Source organism: Hesperophylax consimilis, unplaced genomic scaffold (genome assembly GCF_061612785.1).
Source record: "Hesperophylax consimilis isolate HC1 unplaced genomic scaffold, BYU_Hcon_1.0 scaffold_32, whole genome shotgun sequence".
NCBI lineage: Eukaryota > Metazoa > Arthropoda > Insecta > Trichoptera > Limnephilidae > Hesperophylax > Hesperophylax consimilis.
Genome location: NW_028301262.1, coordinates 947,038 through 972,380, shown reverse-complemented (window position 1 = coordinate 972,380; position 25,343 = coordinate 947,038). Strand labels below are relative to the sequence as shown.

Here is a 25,343-nt window from a genome sequence, read left to right as displayed (position 1 = left end):
TCGGAGTGAAGACGGGGATATTGAACGATGTAAATGATCTCACAAACAAATATACATTCATCATCAAAGTCTTGTTAACGACAGCGGATGCACTGTAACCGATGGTACCGAAAATTGAAAGTTACTCATAATTCTCGCTTAAATTTTTTAATAATAATTGTTTTTTAAAAACATCTTCTGAAAGTAATGCACAATGGGTGAATGATTATTGAAATTTTTAATGTGATATTTGGAACCCTTTGTACCTTCGAGCCACTTGAGTTTTTGCACATTTTATTGTGACAATAATAATACTCCCTCGGTGTTCGAAATTATACAAAAAAACTCTAATTTTTAATCAATGTATAACATTTTTCCTCGTACCTACCTTCCTTTATTTTAAACTCCTATGATAGCCAGCTATTAAGAATATATTAATGTTATAACTTTTAAATGTACATATTTCAACTCGATTGTATAAACATATATTTATGTATTAATGTTATAACTTTTAAATGTACATATTTTAACTCGATTGTATAAACATTTTTAAAATAGAAGTATACCGAGTGGCCCAGTTGTAGCATTGTGTACGATGTCATTTTACTAACTTCATTATTAGTTCTCATTTTCTTAGTAAATATTAATTTTTATTTGTTTATTTACAAGTATTTTTATAATAATCATATTTCCTTAAATCATTATTGATTACAAAATGTTGATTATCACCACCCTTTTAAACACAAGTACTTACTTCTATAAAAGAAAAACATTTTTAAAAAATCAAAGGAGGTGAAAACTAATTTTACGAATTATTTTAGTTAGCATAAATGATTATTCTCTGTAAATTGGTTAATTATTAACTAAAATATAAAAACAGCTTGAGACAAATATTCATCCTATAATATCTTTTTGAATGCACAATAAATTATTTCTTTTTTTATGTTTACATATTTTAAATAATAGCGAATGCATCAGTATTAGTCACAATTTTCAATTATTAATGTTAGTAATTCATTTTTTTTAAATCAATAAAGCAACATTATTTTCAAAATTTTATTTATATATTAGATGTAATAAAATAACTCACAATTTAGCGCAAATTTATCCCCGAAAGATTAACATTAAAGGATATCAATAACAATCCAAAAAGTTATAAATTACTGATGATGACTCTTTTAAAATGAAAGCGTATTTTTAAATGATTATTGACGTTAGTAAGAAATACAATATCCTTGCGCCTCAGGAGTAGAGTGTTTAGTGAAGTTCAAACACGTCTGACAGCTATACATGATGTTTTGTCAGAGAAGCAGTCGAAGGTCTCTTAAACGTATCGGAAGTTTTTAGATTCGTATCTCAGCTGTCGGAGCACAGATACCTGCCATATGCATATTTCCAACAGATGCAGACGCCACCAAAAAGTGTAACCGTATCAAAAGATTATCCAAGACATAATTCTCTCATTTGAGCTAGGTGTTCGGGTCACGGGAATAAAAAATAATAAATAAATGTATCTCAATAAACACGGCAATTGCAAGCGACCAGCAAAAACTATTAAATGCATCCAGCTTCGACAAATCGAGCACAATTCAGGACCGACTATCGACCAAGCGATTTCCGATAGTAAATTTTTTTAGAATACCGCGGGACCTGACTGACAAAGAATTTTTAAGGGTCTCAACACTCGGGTGTTACAACCATTACGTGCTGTAAATTAAGTTACTTTGCTGGTGCTCGCTCAGGAAACATCGTATTTATGAAATGCCCGCTACCATGCTTAAATTAATAACTGAACAGTAGAAAGTATTTGTAAACTGGACTGTTTGCCGCGTCAGAGATTTAACCGGACATTCATGCAAACATTGCGCAGATACAAACCTATAATATGTAGACACTATGCGCTAGAAAAACACACCCGTGAGATTGGCCTACCTTCAGGTACTTTGGTTGGCGCATTTATTTTTTTAAATTTCTTCCTATTTTTCTGTTTTGAATGATTTTTCTAATAATTGATAGTCTACTTGGGAATATGAAAGATTTAATTTGGGTTTCGTGTTTAGTTTTCTTATTGTATCATGTAATATAAGACATGCGTAGTTATCAATTATATTGGTTTTCCCAAACGGTAGATTTAATATTTTTTATTTCATTTAAATGTTTATTACACCAGATATGATCTATGCATGATGGCGTTTGGTTTGTAATTTCTCGAGTGTTTCTTTTTACATAAGATTTAAAATTGAGGTGCGTCATCATGTTAATGAAATTATTTTTTCTTTTGAGTTATGTTTTGTAAAAAATATTTATATTTAAATCACTACACACTAAAGTAAGTTTTCGCGGTAATTTGCTTAGATATTCACATAGTTCGTTTATAAAGTTAATTATGTTTGATTTGTGTGTTCTGTACACTGTGATAATTCTGTATAATTTATTTCTTAATCTCATATCTATTTTTAGACAGTTTACATATTGTATTTAAATTTCTTCCATTTCAGAAATTTCACACACATCATGAAGAAATATAATTAAATCACTATCTTTTTAATCCGTGGTGTTGTTGCGATGCCTTTGTAGTTGGAAAGCGCATGAATGTATTGATAATTATTACAGTGCGTTTCCGTTAACATTATTCAGGTGGTGATGAATGCAGAACATTAATATTTATTCAAAGTTCATTGAGGTTTTGGCGATGCTATGAATGTTCATACGAAATATGAAAATGGGTTATAATGCACCACTTATTTTCTGTAATATTTTGACATTTTTCTTTGTTTATTTTGTATTTTTCGTCAATTTGTTTTACTATAAAATCGGTCATTTTTAATTGTTATCATTTTTTTCTTGAGCAAAGGCCATCTTCATTCTGTGTTTGCATTTTCGCTATTTGATTTGTGGTCTGTTAGTTTCGTGATTTTACATTTTAAATTGACTTCTGTGTAATTAATGCATTTTTGTGTTTGGAAGTTGAAGGCAACGCATTGCTGTGTACCCATATTTTTGGCACTGGTAACACTGCATTAGAATCTTACAATCTTCTCCTTTGATTTGGTAAAAACCAAGGTTTACTTTTTTTTTCTCAGTTAGTAGATTTCTCAAATCTCCACTGGTTTCGGGGATGATATTTTTTTGTAGAAATTTTTTTTTGGTGTAGTTCCTTTATATTTTATTTTATTTGGGTCCTTTTCGTACATTATTTTTATGTCTTCATTTATCAGAATTAGGTCCGACATAAATTCTTCATGTGTGAATTTTTCGTTGATTCCTTTAAAGATCATGCACGGTCTTTTTTATCATTGTTTTCAATTTGTATTCCATCAAGTTTTGATTTTGCAATTTCATTTTTGATGTTGGCCATATCATCTGCTTTTTTACTTACTCCTAGGTACTTGCAAATTAATACCGAGAACCAAAACGTAAAAAACACAACCTACCTTTCTACGAGTACCTACTTGCGAGTTACTTACTGACAGCTAAAATCGTAAACAAAGCGACCTACCTACGAAAATACGATTGCAAGTCGGTCTGGCACATTACGCCAACTCGCTAGAAGGTTCTAGCCGATCGCCTATGCGTAATTGCAACGCCGACCGAAAGTTCCCGAAAGGCCCAGACTGAGCGAGTGGCTCCGATTTATTTGTAATTCCACCTACCTACTGTCACCGCCGGCTGTACCGTATAAATAAACCCGACACAGCGAGCAGTCAGTATTCAGTCTCCAAACCGTCAGCCAAGTACTACAGCGCTAGGGAACCTTGACCTAGATATCGCCCGCATTCTATAGTATTGTGAATATTAAACGCGTAAATATTGCGACTGTAAAATCGATTTTTAATTAACCAATTAACGCTGTATCAAAGTTGAACGAGACTTTTATTTGTACACCAAGATAACTACAAGATATTTTGACACTCTCCATGATTGTTTCTTTTGTGTCTTCAGTATCATTTTTAGTTTTTATTATAACGAGGAATACTGAAATCTTAGGTGTCGTGTATTTTACCCTTGTGATGTTAGCGTAACTTCTCGTAGTTGTCTTGTTTTCGAGATTTTGATATCTTAGTTACTGATATATTTTCTGTCACTGTTGATTATATTTTCTTGATGAAGAAAAGATAAAATGGCATTATACTTTAGGTAAAAAGTTAGCGAGTCGACAACTGTGGCCGCGATCGTGAAAATGTTCGTATATTAAGTGCTATAAGCATTTAAACTGACAGGTATAGTATTCTGTTAGTTCCTTTGCAACGATAACTAGCATTAATCACGGCACAGATCTTAAAATCACTTGAAAAGAGTGTTTCGTGGGCGTTTTAGATTTATGGATATACAAGAACACAATTACCTGACTATCCACGACTATACTCCCATGGAGAACTGCCTGCGAATAATGTATCAAAATGTGGGTAAATATTTGATGAAAGAATAGACAAAAGGAAATTAGCCTAAACGAGATATTTGCGGCAAAATCTTTTATTTAAAAAACACTGGGTCAAATCAGACCCATCATCGAAGTTGAGGTGATAGCGTTGGATGTTGAAATAAACTATTATTTCCAACGGCTAGTTATATATTGATACAGTACTTCTTTGTTCACCTTCTAAATGTGTTTTGTGCTTATATTATTGTATTTCATGTTTATATTTAAAAAAATAAAATTATTGTACATGTACCTAATTACGAGTTTGTTTTTCAGCTTCTGATAAAACACAGTCCTGAGAATATGAGCATGATATACTCCTTGGTATCTACGTGACTAGAATTCACAGAACGACCAAATTTGAACACATGCGCACGATTATGTTATCTATTATTTTGCACGCAGAGGGAAGCGGCAGTTAGTATTATTGGACTTCAAATTTAGTTGTATAGATTGGCCGGCAACTGTCATAAAAATTACACAGCTAACCTACGAATATACTTATTAGTCCGCAGAATTCACCCAGGAAATTTGCCAGCACGGGAATGAAGCGACCATACTAACAATAGAATCAGATTTAGCTCTAGACCCCTCATAAAGTTGGAAATCTGAAATGGGTAAATTTTGAGCCGGCGACAGGCTGGGCTATATTGAAAATATTTGAAAGTCGTGTTGAAAATATGTATTATGAAAATATTTAACAATAAGCAGTCACCACTATTAGAGATCTAGGAATCAAACTTGATTCAAAATTTAAGTTTGATGTACATATCAGTGATATCACGAGTAAATCCTTGAAAATGACTGGATATCGAAACCATTCAAAAATATGCCCTCTCATAAATCGCTGCCTGCCGACTCCGCCCTTCGGAGCTTTGGCCTAGGCTGAACTGCGAGTGACAGCCCGACTCTCAACAATATATTGATTCCGCCTTTCGGAATAAGCCCAAGTTGGCGCGTGTTTTTATTACTGATAAATGTGAACTCGGAGATCGGCAGGTTCCAGAATCATAGAAGAGGGAAGTGCCTGAACAGTTTTGTATATTTACTTTGTAACGCGAACTAACTTTTGAAAAATATTGAATAGACAATAAATTAGAATTAAGAAAAAGGACAATTAATTAATAAGTCTAGATTAAAACTATCCCTCAACTTTTAAATTTTTTTTTAAATAAATGTTTTTTATTTTTGTAACCACGTTACTTCTTTTTAAGGTTTTCCTCCTTTCTTTTTACATGCGCAGTTTGAATGTTAGAACTGCCCTAAGTATAGTTATAACAAGCTGTAAAGAAGAATTCTTTAAGGCTTATTTTCTTTCTTAGGACAGCGCTTTGTCAGATGGGACTTTGTGGTCTTGGGAGACATTTTACTTATGTTTTAGGCTAATTAATTGAATTCGGTAGGTTCCGAAGCAGAATTATATTGTCTATAGTAGCGCCTTTTTTAAAAATTTCTTCTATTTTTTTTCGATGGTGTGGTGTGACGTCACCGATGCCCGATTGTCTTAAAATTTGCCAGATCTAAGGTTAAAATCTAGACCAAACCAATCCTATAGAAGGTCGAGTTGTCAATCTTTATGCATTCATGCTTTTTTGCAAGGACCCGTGAACTCTGTTTTACTTTAATTTTATAACGAGATTGATGGATTCCTCGAGAGGTGTAAATGTTTTCGACGAAGTTTTACAAAAAAGACGAAACTAGTAAACGCAAAATCACACAACCAACAAATAAGTGACAACTAGCTGGCGAACGGCTTTACCATAGAAATTACAGAATTATAGTAATAATTTAGTAATTATTATTTTTTTTTTGGTAAACTAATGTTTAAGACAAGATTTTTTATACATAGCACAGATGGTAACAATTATTTTTATAAGCAATAATTATTACAATTATATTACATTTTATTACGTCCCGTTGGCGTCATGTGTCTTTCATCGGGAGATTTTTCAATGTGGATGTGTGTTTCAGGCTAATAATTATTGCTTATAAAAATAATTAATAATTTAGTGTTTTAGATGAAAACTCAGTGTTGCAATTTCATTTTTAACTACCGTTCACGTAAAGGAAAATATAAATGTTGGCAGATTGAATGCGATAGGCCCATCGCCATGCCCGTGAAAGTGAATTGGTTCTTTACCATTATAAAATGGTAAGTTTCCAACCACCTTTACCTAATTGCAAAATGAATGCATTTATTAGCCGCCGAAGAGGAATAATTAATGAACCCGTGGGTAATTATTTTCATCCATGGTCTACGACATTATTATTGTCTATGTAAAACTAAACTACTTTCTATATATTTGACATAACGCCTTTTGATTTTTTCATTGCCAGCCGTTTCAACTCGTTTCTACTTTGTAATTCTTCTACTTAATATCGCTTTAACTGTTTTACCCACGCAGTCAAATTTATCATGATATGCTTGTGATAGTTACTGGTAAGAACTCGGCCCCTTAGGGTCAAAACTGATGCTTATATTAATCGATATTATCATTTTGATAGCGGCCGTTATTCCAAATGGAAAACTGTTCTTTAACTTTGGCTGCGGGATGCTTAAATGCACAACTGTACTGTATCTAAAGCGAGCAATTTTAACTTCCGCCCATCGGTGCATCTGAATTAGGTACTCTATTGGCATTTTGTTTGAGGAATGGTTTAACTATCAGTTAGACCTCAACCCATTTTAAAAAAGTGTTACGAAAGAATTTAAATTATCGATTAGATCAACAGATATGAAGTGTCAACTTCACGGTCAAGATAGTCACAATATGTATCCCTTATTTTAAATATCAGTTTCATATAAATATCATTGTTTGGACAGAATATTACAAGCAAACAAAATATTGTATTTAATATTATTAAATTTTGTTTGCTTGGAATATTCTGTTAAAACGATGATATCTTATATGAAACTGATATTTGAAATAAGGGATACATATTGTGACTATCTTGACCTTGAAGTTGACACTTCATATCTGTTGATCTAATCGATAGTTTAAATGCTTTCGTGTGCTCATAGGATTACGTTACAACTATGTTTGTTTCAGGTATATATATATTTGTTTGTGCGTTTACCAATTACCAAACCCTGCAACAGCGGTGCCATGGATCTAGTAAATCCAGAAACTGTTCCCATCAAAACGGAACCAGGGCCCCAGGAAGAAGGCGGAGGTGAAATGCCGTACACTTATATGGATTTCGACCTCCCAGATGTAAAGAAGGAATGTTTGCGATATGCGGAAAGTACTCAGACAGCCAGTGAGTTTCATTGATTATGTTAAATAATTTGTATTAGACCGGTCGGTGGCTGAGTTGACATCGCGCTTGGGTCCCGCCCAGGCGTAGTGTGTTCAATTCCTCGGCTGGCTAAGTCTTCCATCACAACACAAGCAACTTTATCCGCTTACTGTGGTGGTAGTTGGAGATTTTCCAATGTTCTCAGGTTATTCGTAACCCGGGAATGTTTGTTTCTTAAATAAAAAAATAAAAATACAAGTCCATTTTGGATTGCCATGGCGACAGAACATTATATGTTTGTTAACGTTGTCCTCTTTGGTGGCAGTTATTTTAGTTTTTACCAGATTTTTTTTATCTTTGCCGGAAACAGCCAAAGTTTTGTGTGTTAAGTATAGTTTTTATTATTTTATTTTATAAAATTTTGGTAATATTGTCTTTTTTGTTCTTAAATCCATTGTGTAATTTTGTGTCTGAATTTATTTTTGAGATCCTCAATTTTATTTTCAAGTGTTAGACTGTTGAAAACTTTTATAGCATGGTATTGATAGTGTATTTGTCCAAAACTTGTATTTACCGTCGGAGTTTTTATGTTTTCTTTGTACGCTTGTCTAACTGGTCTGTTAGTGATATTTTGTGCTTGTTTAAATTTATTTTTTTGGTCAAAAATGTAGTTTAGTAGTGTCTTAACGTATGATTGGCGTATATGTAGTACGTCACAACTGTTGAATATTTGCTCTGTATGAGTCAGTCTATGTTTTTTTAATATTACCTTTCAGATCGGTTTCCGTGCGATTTCTAATGAATCGATAGCCCAGTTTGTTGCTCTTTTCAAAGCATTTATTCCATATTTTATAAATGATTGGCAAAGTAACTAGTATATTGTTTTCAATCGTTTTATTTTATATATAATTCATATGTTTACAATAATATGTATTGTTTTGAAGAGTTTATTTGTGATTTGTTTGATGTGACCATACCCTACGACCACAGAAGCCGCCAATGCTTACAATAAGTGCTTGATTCCTCAAGTTTACACCTCATTCTCATTCGTTAAAAATCCATATTAAAAAAAAGAAATCATCATTCTATTTGTTTAAATTATTTTTTTTTATATTAACTCCACACAGGAGGCCCTGAAGAAAATAATTTCCCTCAGGGCCTATGTCATCTTTGGAGTTGCTGTGTGGAGTGTCTTTTTGTGGAGAGGAAGGAGTGAACATGGGTCTTGAAGAGTCCCATTTTGTAGGAGGGAGGAAACACAGAGGCCAGCAGCTCGTTCCACAGCCGAGCTGTTGAACTTATGAACGAATCGTAGAAGCGACCCGTTCTCATTTGACAAATGTCAACCGTGTACAAATATTGGGCGCGCGTTTGGCGTGTATCCCGACTACGCACCGGTGCCGAAGGGATCAATGACGCTAGTTCCTCAGAGCATCTTCCATTGTAATACCGATAGAACAAGGACAGCATACCTACCTGACGCCTGTGCTCTAAAGATTGCAGTCCGTTTGTTAAGATTGGGGAATCTATCAAACGGACCGCCCGTTTCTGCACAGAGTCAAGGGTTTTTTCAGGTATTTAGGGGCTCCAGACCAGAGATGGCTGCCAAATTCGACAGTAGGGCGCACTTGCGATTTGTACAGGGTCAGCAGTTGTGTATTATTAAAGTATCTGCGGGCCCTGTACAGTACGCCCAGCTTCTGAGAGGCCAGCTTTACTATGGCTTCGATGGAGCCCCCGTACCTGGAGCTATTGAATTAAAACAACAACTCCATACTGAAGGTACTCAAGAGCAAATGCTTATTCCTTCTGAAGCGGACATTCGGAGACGTTCTTATTAATTTTCCTAAATAAACCTTGAACTCTCTTCACTTATTTCTCACTTCTGCAGGGTTAATCAATGTTTTATTTTATTGTTTCTAGCTTAAGCTTTTTTTTAACGAGTTTAACATCGATGATCAATGAAGGTACATGTTGTTTTATAGCTGGCATTAATGTGGAGACTATTACCGTCAAGGAGAAACTCGGACGCCGAGAAGATAATGATGGGGGATACTCTTGTATGGAAATTGACATTGACCTGCAGGATGTAAAAAAGGAATGCTTAGAACGCTTTGAAAGAATTGTACAGTCAGGTAAAAACACTTTTTTTTCTGAAATTTAACAATTCTGCAATCGTATTTTGTTATCAATTTCTGTGCTTTCTTTCGCCAAGTGTAGATATTAAGCTTTTATAATCGTTCATTTTTTATTTTTTCGACAGATCTCAAGACGCATCCTTTGGAAAAACAATTATCTTTTCCTCGTTGTACCTACTCCCATTCTCATAAGTCGAATTTTAAAAGGCAATTACTAACCCATACTGGAAAAAAACATTTTTCATGTTCTGAGTGCACCCATTCATTTTATCTAAGTTGCAATCTGAAGAAACACATTCTGACTCACAGTGGAGAAAAACCTTTTTCATGCTCTGAGTGCAACTATTCATTTTCTCAAAGGGACGCTTTGACGAGACACATGCTGACTCACAGTGGAGAAAAAACCTTTTCGTGTTCCGAGTGCCACTATTCATTTTCTCAGAAGGGCCATCTAAAGAGGCACATTCTGACTCACAGTGGAGAAAAACCTTTTTCATGTTCTGAATGCAACTATTCATTTTCTCAAAGGGGCACGCTGAAGAAACACATGCTGACTCACAGTGGAGAAAAAGCTTTTTCATGTTCCGAGTGCAACAATTTATTTTTTCGAAAGGGCAGTCTTAAGAGGCACATGCTAAACTCACAGTGGAGAAAAACCTTTTTCATGTTCCGAGTGCAACAATTTATTTTCTCGAAAGGATTATCTAAAGAGGCATATGCTGACTCACAGTGGAGAAAAACCTTTTTCATGTTCCGAGTGCACTTATTCATCTTATCTAAGTGGCAGTCTAAAGAGCCACATGCTGACTCACAGTGGAGAAAAACCTTTTTCATGTTCCGAGTGCAGCAATTTATTTTCTCGAAGAAGCCATCTTAAGAGGCATATGCTGACTCACAGTGGAGAAAAACCTTTTTCATGTTCCGAGTGCAACAATTTATTTTCTCAAAAGGATTATCTGAAGAGGCATATGCTGACTCACAGTGGAGAAAAACCTTTTTCATGTACCGAGTGCAATTATTCTTGTTCTGGAAGTGGCCAACTGAAGTACCACATGCTGATTCACAGTGGAGAAAAAGCTTTTTCATGTTCCGAGTGCACTTATTCATCTTATCTTAGTGGCAGTCTAAAGAGCCACATGCTGACTCACAGTGGAGAAAAACCTTTTTTATGTTCTGAATGCAACTATTCATTTTCTCAAAAGGGCACGCTGAAGAAACATATGCTGACTCACAGTGGAGAAAAACCTTTTTCATGTTCTGAGTGCAACCATTTATTTTCTCAAAAGGATTATCTAAAGAGGCACATGCTGACTCACAGTGGAAAAAAACCTTTTTCATGTACCGAGTGCAACCATTTATTTTCTCAAAAGGATTATCTAAAGAGTCACATGCTGACTCACAGTGGAGAAAAAGCTTTTTCATGTTCCGAGTGCAATTATGTATTTTCTCTAAAAGGCGATATAAAGAGGCACATGCTGACTCACTGTGGAGAAAAACCTTTTTCATGTTCTGAGTGCAATTATTCATTTTCTCGAAGGGGCACTCTGAACCACATGCTGACTCACAGTGGAGAAAAGCCTTTTTCATGTTCTGAGTGCAACAATTTATTTTCTCGAAGGGGCCATCTAAAGAGGCATATGCTGACTCACAGTGGAGAAAAGCCGTTTTCATGTTCCGAGTGCACTTATTCATCTTATTTAAGTGGCAGTCTGAAGAGCCACATGCTGACTCACAGTGGAGAAAAACCTTTTTCATGTTCTGAATGCGACTATTCATTTTCTCAAAAGGGGACGCTGAAGAAACTCATCTTATGTAAGTGGCAGTCTAAAGAGCCACATGCTGACTCACAGTGGAGAGAAACCTTTTTCATGTTCCGAGTGCAATTATTCATTTTCTCGAAGGGGCACTCTGAAGAACCACATGCTGACTCACAGTGGAGAAAAACCTTTTTCATGTTCTGAGTGCAACAATTTATTTTCTCGAAGGGGCCATCTAAAGAGGCATATGCTGACTCACAGTGTAGAAAAACCTTTTTCATGTTCTGAATGCAATTATTCATTTTCTCAAAGGGGCACGCTGAAGAAACATATGCTAACTCACAGTGGAGAAAAACCTTTTTCATGTTCTGAGTGCACCTATTCATGTTCTCAAAGGGGCAATCTTACGAGCCACATGCTGACTCACAGTGGAGAAAAACCTTTTAGCATGTTCTGAGTTCAATTATTCATGTTCTCGAAGAGACACTCTGACAAGCCACGTGCTGACTCACAGTGGAGAAAAACCTTTTTCATGTTCTGAGTCTAATTATGTATTTTCTCGAAAGGGCGATATAAAGAGGCACATGCTGACTCACAGTAGAGAAAAACCTTTTTCATGTCCGAGTGCAATTATTCTTGTTCTCGAAGGGGCGATATGACGAAACACATGCTGACTGACCGTGGAGAAAAACCTGTTTCATGTTCCGAGTGCAATTATTCATGTTCTCAAAGTGGCAATCTGAAGAGCCACATGCTGACTTATGTTCTTAGTGCAAATGTTCATTTTCTCGGAATAGCTATCTGACAGACACATCCTGACCTACAGTAAAAGGAAACCTTTGTCTCAATTATTATAATATGTTTAATTATTATATTTTCTGACGAGCACATGCTGACTTACAATTAAAAGTTTACGGAAAACATTTTGAATTCAAATATTCAACCACACTGCTATTCACATACTTCTCTATAAAATGCAAGGTAATATGTTCACACGAAAAATGTTTCAATCGTTAGTAAAGCTAAGGTTAAAAAGCTTTATTTTATTTAATATTTTTTGGAAGTAGCTCCGACTCACACAGCTCGTGCATCTGAGAACGTTAAACGTGTATCTCAGTTTTTAATAAAAAATTAAATACGGCCAACTAGATCGAATTTATGGATCTGTTGAAGAACGATAATGCCGGCCAATTGTTTTTTTTTGTTGTCAGTTGTCAAAACTATACAAAAAAATCTAATGATTAATTAATTACTAACATTCTTCCAGCTACCCACCTTCCTGTATATGTAACTCCTGTGATAGCCAGCGAAAAACAATAAATTAATTTTATAACTTATAAGTTTACATATTTCAACTCAATTATATAAACATTATAAATAACACTATAAAATAGAAGTAAGCCGAGTGACCAATTTGGAGCATTGTGAACCATGTCATTTTACATACTTCATCATTATTTCTCTTTTTCTTATTAAATATCAATTTTAATTTGTTTATTTACATGTATTTTTGTATCATGTTTTCTTAAATCATTATTGATAACAAACATATATATTCTTCATCTTGATTCTCACAATTCTTTTAAAAACAAGCACTTGCTTCTTTAGAAGAACAACATTCCAAAAAGGAAAAGCAGTCAAGAGCAATTTTACGAATTATTTTAGTTAACATAAATGATGATAATCTGTAATTGATTATTTTTTAATAAATAATAAAAATAAATACAAAGTTTGATACAAACATTCATCTTATAATATCTTGTCGTATGCACCTATAATCTGTAAGTTCTAAATTTCATATTTTAAAAATAATAGCGAATCCATCAGTATTAATCAAACTTTTTAATTATTTATGTTACTTACCTATGAATTTTTTTTATCACAAAAGCAATTTAATTTTCCAAATTTAATTTTTACATCAGATTTTTTAAAAAGCCACAATTTAGCGCAAATTTAGCCTCGAAAGATCAACATCAAAGGAAATCAATAACAATCCAAAAAGTTTTAAAGTGCTAACAAAGACTCTTTTCAAATGAAAGCGTATTTTTAATTTATTAAAATAAATGTTCTCATATCGAATCATGGATTATGCTTTAACCTTTCCTCATCTGTGGTGTATTTTTACTACACATTGCTTCTTATAACTTAAATAACTCTATAAATATATTAAATTCTGGGTTCAGATTTTAGGTATTCTTCCGTTATACATTTATGCAGTGAATTAAAAAATAATATTTTCCATAGTTTTCAAATTCAATAAAAATAAGAAATTTTTGTTTAAAATCGGGAACAAATACACCAATACAATCAACCGTGTGACACTGCTACTCTAAGTCCCGCTTTAGTTCGCTATTTGGGATCATGAGAAATCCACACGTCCGCAGTTGTATTTGGACCTTCGATACCTACGACCGCATAGCTGTGTGTGTGCGTTTAGCGCCCATCCAAAGCCGGCAGTCAGTCGGTCGCCGGCTGTCGATATGGACTCCACGCACGTTGTTTTAGCATCTGCCGATGGTTTGTTCAAGTTTGCAGCAATTAAATTATAATTTTAATCGTTTTTCTAGATTGTTGCGAACTCCTGAATCTCATTGATTTTAAAGTACCTACTCGAGAAACAAGGCAAAACATATTATTCTGCAACAATAATTCTGTAACCAACTATCACACTTATGCACCAATTTCACGACTACACACACTAGGGAACAAATTCACCTCAAACATTTTTATTTTTTTTTATTTTTTTTTATTGAATAAAAATAGTTAATACATATCAACAAACAAGTCCTGCTAAGCCAATTGAATTGGCTTGTCAACAGGTGCTTAAAGCTTAGTTTCATATACATTTTATAAGGTATAATTTACATCTTATATCTACAGAATCAACAATTTTTTCATACAATTTTTCATACATATTAAAGTAAATAATTTTTTTCCGATAGCCAATTTTTCACCATATATTTAACCTTATTCATAGATTTACATTGCTTTATAGTGTCAGGTAATAAATTAAATATCTTCGGTATGTTGTATTCAAACGTTCTCTGTCCGTATTTATTATTACATTTCGGAACTATTAACCCGTCATTGCGCGTGAATCTAGTACTGTATTTATGTTCTAATTTTTCTTTATGCTGCGGGGTAAATATATATTGAATTATGATTTTCTGCCATAGAACAGCCTTAACAGGTAAAATTTTGGCACTCTGAAACAGCAACGGTGTATTATGTCTCTGTTTAAAAATATTAGGGACGACTAGTAATTTTACAATTGCGTTTTGTACAACTTGGACTTGTTTCAGATTGGTTATACTAGTATTTCCCTATATGGTTAATCCATACCTTATAATAGATTCTGCCATTGACATATAAATTATTTTCAGTGTTTCAATTGATAGGAAAAAATTTAATGTGTACATTCTGCCAGCAATTGATCTGAGTCTTTTACAGGTTTTTTTAATATGTTTGTCCCATTTGAAAAAGCAATCTACTGTAACACCAAGATAGACATATTCTGTAACTAATTCTAAGCTTTCACATTTACAATTAGTCGGGAAATTTTTATGGATGCTATTAAAATTATGAAAAATAATATTAGGATTAAATTGAAATCTGGCATTAGGTGATCTTATGTGCATAACTTTGTTTTTTTTTGCATTTATTAATAGTCCTGCATCATGTGACCATTTACAAAGTTGATTAAAGTCAATTTGCATGAGTTCAATTGCAATTTTTAGATCTTTATGTGATATGACCAATGCCGTATCATCTGCAAATACAAAATGTTTAACAAAAGAGAAAAGTTTTTTCATTATAGTTACATTAATTATATATAGTGTAGGTCCCAATATGGAACCTTGTGGAACTCCTGCAGATACATTCTTTGTTTTACTAAAAGTATTATTTATTTTGGTACATATTTTTCTATTTCTAAGATAATCTTTAAATAAATTTAACACATTTCCTCTTATTCCAATTTTTTCTAAGGTTTCTAGCAGTTTTTTAGAGTTAATTGTGTCAAAAGCTTTAGAGTTATCGATAAATAACACAATAACATGTAATTTATTATTTAATTGATTATTTATGTAATTGGAAAAATCTTGCAGTAATTTTTCAGTATTTTTTTTTCTTTGAAAGCCATATTGATTTGGATCTATGATAGCGAATTTTTCAATGTAATTATTTAATTTATTTGATAAAAAATTTTCGAGAATTTTTTCTAACGCAGGTAGTATACTAATAGGCCTATAATTTCCCAGTTCAATGTGTTTTCCACCTTTAAATATTGGTCTAGTAATGCTACATTTAAATTCTTGTGGAATTTTTGCTTGCTTTATTATCGTATTGATTAAATGAGTAATTATTGGCCCAAGAGTTTTTATATTTCTTTTTAAATCAAACATTCTTATATTGTCAATACCTGTGCTTTTAGAGTTTTTCATTTTTTTAACAATATTTTCAAATCAGTTATAGTAGCTCTTGGTATAAATAAACTGTGAGGCAGTTCTTCCAGTACAATATTAGTAGCTTTGTGATTGCATTTATGTAACATGTTGCTGATGCTATCCGAGAAGTAATTCACAAAATCACAAAATTTGACACAGAATCCTCAGTTCTATTTTTTAACATATATCGTGTTATTGTTTCATCACAATCGTTTTTGGGTTTACGTCCTAAAATATTATTTATCACATCCCAGGTTTTTTTTGTATCATTAAAACAGTTTTTAAATTTATTATTATAGTAGTTAGTTTTATCTTTATTTATAAGTTTATTGACAAGGTTTCGTGATTTTTTGTATTCTGTTTCATATGTTTTGTTTGTTGGTGTACTTTTCCATTTTTTATATTTATTTATTTATTTATTTATTTATTTATTTAGACGCCGTAAAAGGCTTTTACAATATACATGATTTATGTTTACAGTGGTTCACAGGAGCGAAACAGTATTATGTTAAACAGAATAATTACTGAGAAATTATGTTGAAAATTAAACAAAAATAAAATCTGGTATACATAGGTACATTAGCATTTTTATTTTCAATCTGTACAGTAGTTTAGTATTGAGGTTATTGTTACCTTCAATATTGAATTTGGTTGAATTTGCTGAGAACTAAGAGTTAGCTCTATTGAATCAGGGCTGTCAGTAAGACATCTCATAACAATTTTGGGAAAAATTATAGTTTTGATTAAGTATATAAAATTATTAGATAACACACTTCTGTCTGATATCTGATGTAAGTGCATAGTTTAGGTTCTGTGATAACTTATGAATAGAATGGTATTATGCCTAATAACATTGATAATTACGACAGAGGTATGTTATTATAGCCTTCTTATAACTATATTCCGTGCAGTTGAACACATCTACTACTTCTGAGAAAGCATTGCCAACTGCATGCAATCTAGGTATAAGCGAGTTTCTAAATGATTCAGTCCTGATATTGTTATTGAAATTAAAAAGAATTTTGGATCGAGTGGTTCTAGTGGGTATATGGAAGGTAATTAGGCTTAATATATCAGGGCTGTCTATAATACCATTGACAATTTTAAAAATAAAAGTCAAATCGGAAATAAGTCTTCTATCTGAGAGTGTTTAAGCTGTGGACCTTTTATAACACAATCAATTATTAATTGGCAATGAATTTATAAGGGTATAAGGGTACTTACGGATGTAGAGGAACATTCACTTGTTGGGATTCACTGATTCACTTGGATTCCACTGTAATTTTGGTTTTAGCGAAATATTATTTATTGCGATGCGTTAAGATGATTTTGATTGTTTCTTGCGATAAGATACGTTATGGGTAATGATGTTCCCTTCGCGTCACGGCGGTTGGTTTTGCACTGACTGATTCCCGGACAAAGAGGAGAGGTATGAAGGAGAGGAAAACGGGGTTCAGGAACAAAATTCATTGCCATAAACAATTCGCAATTACACGACAATTAGCCATTATTTGGCGTAAACATGCTCCCCGCCTTGACAGAATGGTCAAAACAAACCAACATACGATAGCAAAAACAAAATAAATAACTGCTATAGAATAACATGGTGTTTTCACTGTTCAAGACGTGTGTCTATTGCGAGTAAAAAAAATATAATAATGTAAAAAAATAAGAAATAAAGTAATTAGAAAAATAACAATCAGATGTATGTGTGCATACTTCTAAAATAACTAGGCTAACTAATGAAAAATAAATGCTTATTGATTTGGTAAAGGGCGAACCTTTACCACAGGACGCTTGTAAGATCCTGCCTTGGTTCGGACAAGTACCACTCGAACAATACCATCCTTGCCTGGATAAACTTCATCTATAATACCTAATGGCCAGTGCAGAGGTGGTGCGTTGTCAGTCTTTAATAGCGTACCCTTTTGTACAGGATTAACTGGAGTTTTCCATTTTAACCTAGTTTGTAAAGAATTCAAGTTCTCTATCTTCCAACGTCTCCAATAGTTCTGAACCATGTGATCTAACATAGATTTTCTTTTAAGTAATCCGACTGGTTCTTGGGACACGTCTGCAGAAGGCAATGCAGTTAAATAGGTTAATGTGAGGAAATGCGCTGGGGTAAGTGCCAACGGTTCCAATGGATCAGAACTCAATTGAGACAGAGGACGAAAGTTTAATAAAGCTTCAATCTGAGCTAAGATAGTGGACAATTCTTCGTAGATAAGGAGCTGCTCTCCTATTACTCGGTATAAGTGTGTTTTCACACTTCGGACATTGGCTACCCAACTACCACTGAAATGAGGGGCACTAGGTGCGTTTAATTTCCAGTGGACTCGATATTCTGATAGGGTATGTGAAAATGCGTCTTTAAATTGTTCAGAACTCAGTAAATGATACAAATCATCTAAATATGATTTGGCACCGATGAAAGCAATTCCATTATCCGAATATAATGTACTGCAAAGTCTTCGTCGTAAAATAAAACGTTTAAAGGCGTTTAGAAAGCAATCTGTGCTGAGATCAGAAACAAGTTCAATATGCACGGCTTTAGTGACGGGATATATGAATAAACCTATGTAAGCCTTTAAGCGACGAGTTCCTCTTTGTTGATTCATTGTAATTGCGATAGGTGCTGCATGGTCTACGCCCGTATGTAAAAATGATTTTGATTGTTTCACCCGGCACTCAGGCAAGTCTCCCATAATCGGAAAATTGGCTTTTGGGTTGGTTTTGAAGCAGGTGTTGCACAGGTGTACACGTTTTCTAATCAAGTTTCTAGCGGAAAGTATCCAATATTTTTGACGTAGCAAAGATATTAAAAGCTGTGGTCCAGCATGTAGATATTTCTCATGGTGATAATCGATGAGGATGGTCGTGACGTGTTCCTTACTTGGCAACAAGATCGGATGTTGAGAATTGTAGTTCAGATCAGAATTTTTCAATCTGCCTCCAACACGAATAAGAATAATGTCTAAAAATAGTCTTAATTTTCTTAATGCAGGGGCTAAGTAACGTTGCTTTTTTAAATTCTTTAGGTCATTCTCAAAATGAACTACTTGTACATCACATAGTATGGCCCTATCAGCAACTTCTAAATGATTTGATGTTATTTTGAGTTTTTTGCGATGAGATACGATGAGTTGCGTTGCGTTTCGTTGCGTTGCGTTGCGTTTTATTGCGTTACGTTGCGGTGCGCTGCCATGCGATGTGATGCGATGCGATGCGTTGCGTTGCGTTGCGTTGCGGTGCGATATGATGCGTGTTGATGCGATGCGATGCGATGCGGTGCGATGTGATGCTTGTTGATGCGAAGCGATGCGATGCGGTGCGATGTGATTAATGTTGATGCGATGCGATGCGATGCGGTGCGATGTGATGCATGTTGTTGCGATGCGATGCGACGCGGTGCGATGTGATCCTTTTTCTAGCATCAAAAGATGACGTAAAGCTACTTGATAAGATTCTCCTTGCATTTCTGGAGGATCCTTAAATGGGATGTTAACTATACATCTACCTGACGGATCTCTGATGGTAGATTGAACATAAATTGCATCATGGACATTTTCTTCCGGTGATTGTGATTCACACTCTGTGACCTTTTCCAATTGACAGAATTTTGCAATAAGTTCTTCAACCGATGGTTCTGTCGTTGTGCAAAATGAGTTACCAAGGGAATAAGAACTTTCGATAGTAGGTGCATTTCCTATTATTATATATCCTAAGCTGGTCTCAATGGCACTTGGTAATAACCGTGTGCCTTTTACCTTACCGGGTAATATTATTTGGCCAAATAAATTGGCTCCGATGATTGCATCTATGACCCCTGGGGTGTGGAATTCGTCATCGGCAAGTGGTAATTCATTTAAATAAGATAAAGCGTTTAGATTTAGCGATGATGCTGGCAGCTGAGTTGTGATGCAATCTACGACCAAAGGTCGAATGGAGAAAGATACTTTATTGTTGTAACGAGACTCAAACCTCAAATTAGTGACTCCTTTAACGCGTTGAGCAACATCCCCTATTCCTCTAATCGTGGCGTGATTGCGATTTGGGAATAAATGTAAGCCAAGGCGTTGGCAACATTCCGTTGTAATGAAATCGTTTTGCGATGCGCTATCGATTAGGACACGTATTTTCTGATAATTATTCCTAAAATCAAGAACATTAATGGATGCGGTCCCTAATAGTATGGTTTGATTCGGAGAAAAAACGTTTGCATCTCCATTATTCAGAGTGCACAATGTGACATTATCGGATAGATTTTCAGATTCACGCTCGGATTTTTCCGCTAAATCTTGCTCATTAGAGTGAGAAGAGTCGGATGCTGTTGTATTAAAATGTAATAGAGAGTGATGATTTTGATTACAATATTTGCATCGGTTTTCCGATTTACATTTATTAGCAAAGTGCATTTTACTAAGACAATTTCTGCATAGATTTTGTTTTTGAGCAATTTCAAATCTATTCTTAGGAGATGCTTTTAAAAATGTTGGGCATTTATAAATTGATGTATGATCTGATAGGTTACATACAGCGCACTCGTATTGTTTTATTTTACTGTTTGTTACACTAACAAATGCTTGGCTATATTGCTTCTTAAGTGAGTTTTTCTCCATGCGCTGTTGCGATTTACATTCCGGTAATGCAGATGTTCGCTGTAATATTTTTGCGTGCTCACGCAAAAAAATCACGAACTCTTCATATGAAGGTGTCTCAGATCTCCTTACTGACGATTCGAATGCCATAGCTGTTTCCTTATCTAATTTTTGAGTTCCTATATAAAGGAAGAAATATTGTAATAAATTCGGAATTTTTAATTGTTGTAACGCCGAAATTGACGAATGAAACTGATCTATAAACGCTTCTAAATTGGATGCTGTTGGAATAGTTATTTGTTTAATGTTTAAAATTTGATCGAAATAATACGCTGCGTGTGCTCGATTATCTTCATATTTCTCTATTAAAGCATTCCAAATAATTTCATAATTATCAGCTGTTGTTGGAATCCCAACACAAATATTTAATGCTTTATCAGACAATGAACCGACCAAATATTGTACTTTTTCTGCGTTAGAGAGATCTGTGTTTTCGTGAATAATATTTTTAAACGTTTCATAATAAATTTTCCAATTCATTAAATTCCCATTAAAGCCGGGTAGCGTTAACTTTGGTAACTTTAGATTATGTTTTGGTTGGGTAGTAGATGACGACTGATTCATATTTTCACTATTCATTTGCCTGGCGGTTAGTTGAATAATGGCGTAAATTTCGTCAAATGATTGTTCCATTTGAAAATTGGGAATATATTCCGAATTTATTTTAAGGTTGAGCGTGTTTATTTTAATAACCATTTCTGAAAATTCCTTCCTAATCTCTGGTAACAATGTGGCGTTTGCGCAAAAAGTGTTTTTTGACGATGTCGTCTTCAAATTTTTCATGCTATCAAATATTCTCTGAGCTCTTGAAAAGAATGAATTTTGACGAGCTTCCAATAACTTAATTTCTCTATTAATTTCTACATTTGACGTTTCGTTAGTCATTTTTATGATAAATAATATAATAACAATAAATCGTTTAATTAAAATAAATAATGCGAGATCTTACTGTACAAAACTATCTACCTACCCACATAAATAATTCGACACGTATTTAACGATGAAACACAATATCGTGGATAAATGCGTAAATACGTATTATAATTACGAGATGCGCTGGTTCATATCTCTACATAATAATGTATGTGGCTCGAATTGACCAAATGTTTAAGCTGTGGACCTTTTATAACACAATCAATTATTAATTGGCAATGAATTTATAAGGGTATAAGGGTACTTACGGATGTAGAGGAACATTCACTTGTTGGGATTCACTGATTCACTTGGATTCCACTGTAATTTTGGTTTTAGCGAAATATTATTTATTGCGATGCGTTAAGATGATTTTGATTGTTTCTTGCGATAAGATACGTTATGGGTAATGATGTTCCCTTCGCGTCACGGCGGTTGGTTTTGCACTGACTGATTCCCGGACAAAGAGGAGAGGTATGAAGGAGAGGAAAACGGGGTTCAGGAACAAAATTCATTGCCATAAACAATTCGCAATTACACGACAATTAGCCATTATTTGGCGTAAACAGAGAGTATTATAGTATTATATATTGTTTATCCCTTTTATTTTTTTGACATAATAATTCACTGCTTACCCATTCATTTATTGCATAAGGTCGTGTTTTCGGTTTTTGCACTATCGTTTTAGAACTACTCTTATAAAATTTATTAAATAAAGATTTTATTTTTTCATATAATGAAATACAATCCTTCTCCTCTATAAGTTTACTCCAGTTATAATCTCTAATATGTCTATCAATATCCTTTTGTGAGATGATTTGAATATACTTATTTGCAAAGTCTACCTGACGTTTATGACATTTTATATTAATAGCAGTGATAAAATGATCAGCAATATTATTTTCACAGACGCAAGCTGTTATTTTCTTGCCTCTAAATTTGGCAAATATATGGTCAATACACGTGCGAGTAATTTGTCCATTTAATACAGATTCTCTGGTTACTACATTGATGCATTTAATTAAATAATGGTTAGTAAGTAAGTTTTCATACGAAGTTACAATATTATCTTGTTCATCAAGCAAATTAAGATTTATATCTCCAAGTAAGATAATATTTTCCTTACTATTAATTGTCTCAAGATATGATGATAATTCCGTCAGAAATGAAGATTTACTGAAATTAGGAGGTCTATAGATAGCTATTATATTGACTTTAGTTTTGTCCTGGAGTATGAGCTTTCCTGATATATTTTCAAAATGTATTGATTTTAATGTTTTTAGTCTAAATTCAAATTTGTTTCTTATATACAATATAATACCTCCTCATGACTTATCAGTCCTGCAGTAGTTATATGCATTATATCCAGGAATATTGTAAATATACATACTTTCAGTTTGAATAGATGTTTCACATAGCATCAGAATGTCAATATGCTTCAAACAATTAAGTAAATATATATGCAATACATCCCAATATTTTTGTATAGATCTTATATTTAATTGAATACAAACAAGATTATCAGACGAATTTGTGTTTTGTTTTTTTTTATCCAATCTTCTAAATTATTTACTGTACTACTTTATATTTCATTATCATTATCTATATAAGAAAAATTATTCTGCGCCATTTAATTCGTGATGGTAATTTTATTTTCTTGTTTTGTTTAACAGACATGTTTTGAGTATAAATTGAAGAATTTAATGTTAAATATTTAACAATATAAAAGTGATTGTAATTGAAGCTAATTTGTACAAGTACTTTTTGATAAAGGCTTAATAAATATAAAATAAACTGTATGTTCACATCTAGTGTTATTTCAGAATATTTGTCATATTTTAAAAAACTTTTAAAAGCTGTTTTTATAATTATGAATGTGAAATATAGTACACAGTGAAAAAATGCATGTTTAAGTAAACAAAAAAATGTTGTTGAAGGTGACGTTATGATATTACTATTAAAAAAATAATGTAATATAATAATGTTATTTTTGTTAGTTAATTTGTGATTTTTTATAATTTTTATAACAATATTTATGTAATAAAATGTAATAACACTAAATCTACTTTGGGACAGGTTTAATCTTATTTCTAGTCAATATTCTATTTTTTCTTTTGCTAAAAAGCTCATTTTTTATACACAATGCATTTCGTTTTATCGTTTGCAGAATGCCTGATGTCAATATTCCAGTTCATTTTTTTATTTTTTTTATCACAATTTTTACATTTAGGTTCTTTATCTTTGTTAGCATAATCTTTGTATGAATGATCACCAGCACAGTGTGTACACAATGGTTTGTCCTTTTCTTTATGAAGACACCTGACAGAAGTATGTCCAAAGCCCAGGCAGTGATAGTACTGCACTAGAGGATGGGCATCCTCTACTTGTATTCTCTGGTATCCCACATACATTTTACCGGTATATACTAGCCTTCTTCTTATTTCAGTACTTACTTCTATTATGTAATTAGATGTGTTATTATATTTGTTTTTCAAGATCTTTTTTAACGTCATCTCAATTTCTGGTTTATCTATCATCACATCCTTGATATCTTCATTCTGTTCGATTATATCTTGTATTATATCATCCTTATTATAGTCATTAGCAATGCCCTTAAGTATTATAGTTGGTCTTTTCTTTTTAATTTCTGTAGCACTGATGTCTTTGAACTCGTCCCCAATAGCTTTACTCATTTTTTCCGCATCGTACTTTGTCGAACATTTTATAAGTATTCTATTTTTAGATATCGCATTAACACCAATCACTTTGGCACCAATCTTACTTAAGTTAATTTTCTTCCTGATTTTATTTTGTATATTTTCTGAAGATTCTTCAGTATTGTTCGATGAAACTATTAATTTGTAATCACTTTTCAATATTTTGTTTTGGTTTTCAGCTACTTTGCCGTATCCATATGTTGGTTCTATTATTTTTTCCTTTGCTTCAGATAACTGAAGAGTAAGATGTCCCATCCAGTTTAATATAGCACTTGTTTTAGTTGTAATTAAGTAAATTTGTTCTTTATTAAATTTATTCACTTTATCTTGAACACAATTCAATAAATCATCAATTGCCTCCTTCGCAGAATCCATGAATTGATGTGGATTCATTTTTTTTGAAGTAAAAAACACCGTTTTTATTAAGGTTCTAGATATTTAGGATAAAATTTAAATTTCGTTATGTTTCACTGTTTATTAATGGTTTAATTCACTAAATTGTTGTGTCTTATTGTCCTTTTTTCATAAACAATGAAATAGAGCACAGATTCACTTTTTTTGAAGTTTAAAAACGCACAAACAACGCACGATTGCGAAATCAATGTATTCTGCACTTTTTACTGCTTAAATATAGCTTTATATGCGTTTATTTCTTTAAATTTGTATGAGCAATGATGAAACGTCAAGTCTGTAGGTAGATAAAATTATTGTGATGTATTTAATACAAGTTTACCTTTATTCAAGAAATATCTGAACAATATTTTTACGTAGAATATTTTGATATCTATGGAGCATCACATAGGGTCTATTGCATATACATATTTGTGTATTTCTATATTAATCTACAATGTAAAAACCTATTACCGTTTTCTGTTTATGTATCTTGCATTTTGTCATGTATTATTCATCACATTTAATTAGTCACCTGTAAATTTTGTAATTACTAACATACATACTAGTTTATTTCTATGCCATTTACAACTTAGAATCTTTCTCTTTTATTGTGCACTATCTTTGCTTAAATTTATCTGTATACCTTTCATATGATGTTTACTAGTTATATTTTTATAGTTA

The 25,343-nt window shown here is 33.1% G+C and overlaps 2 protein-coding genes across 2 annotated transcripts in view; one reads left to right on the top strand and one right to left on the bottom strand.

Moving 5' to 3' along the window:
* Nucleotides 1-25,343, bottom strand: part of LOC149409257 (uncharacterized) — a 254,749-nt gene that overhangs the window by 13,690 nt on the left and 215,716 nt on the right. The window lies entirely within an intron of this gene.
* The window catches only part of LOC149409260 (salivary endonuclease-like), a 68,903-nt gene continuing 51,066 nt past the window's right edge, over nucleotides 7,507-25,343 (top strand). Inside the window, exons 1-2 of the mRNA XM_089649968.1 lie at nucleotides 7,507-7,660; nucleotides 9,625-9,774. Coding sequence (XP_089506094.1) covers nucleotides 7,507-7,660; nucleotides 9,625-9,774 — 304 coding nt within the window. The remainder of the gene's footprint in view (nucleotides 7,661-9,624; nucleotides 9,775-25,343) is intronic.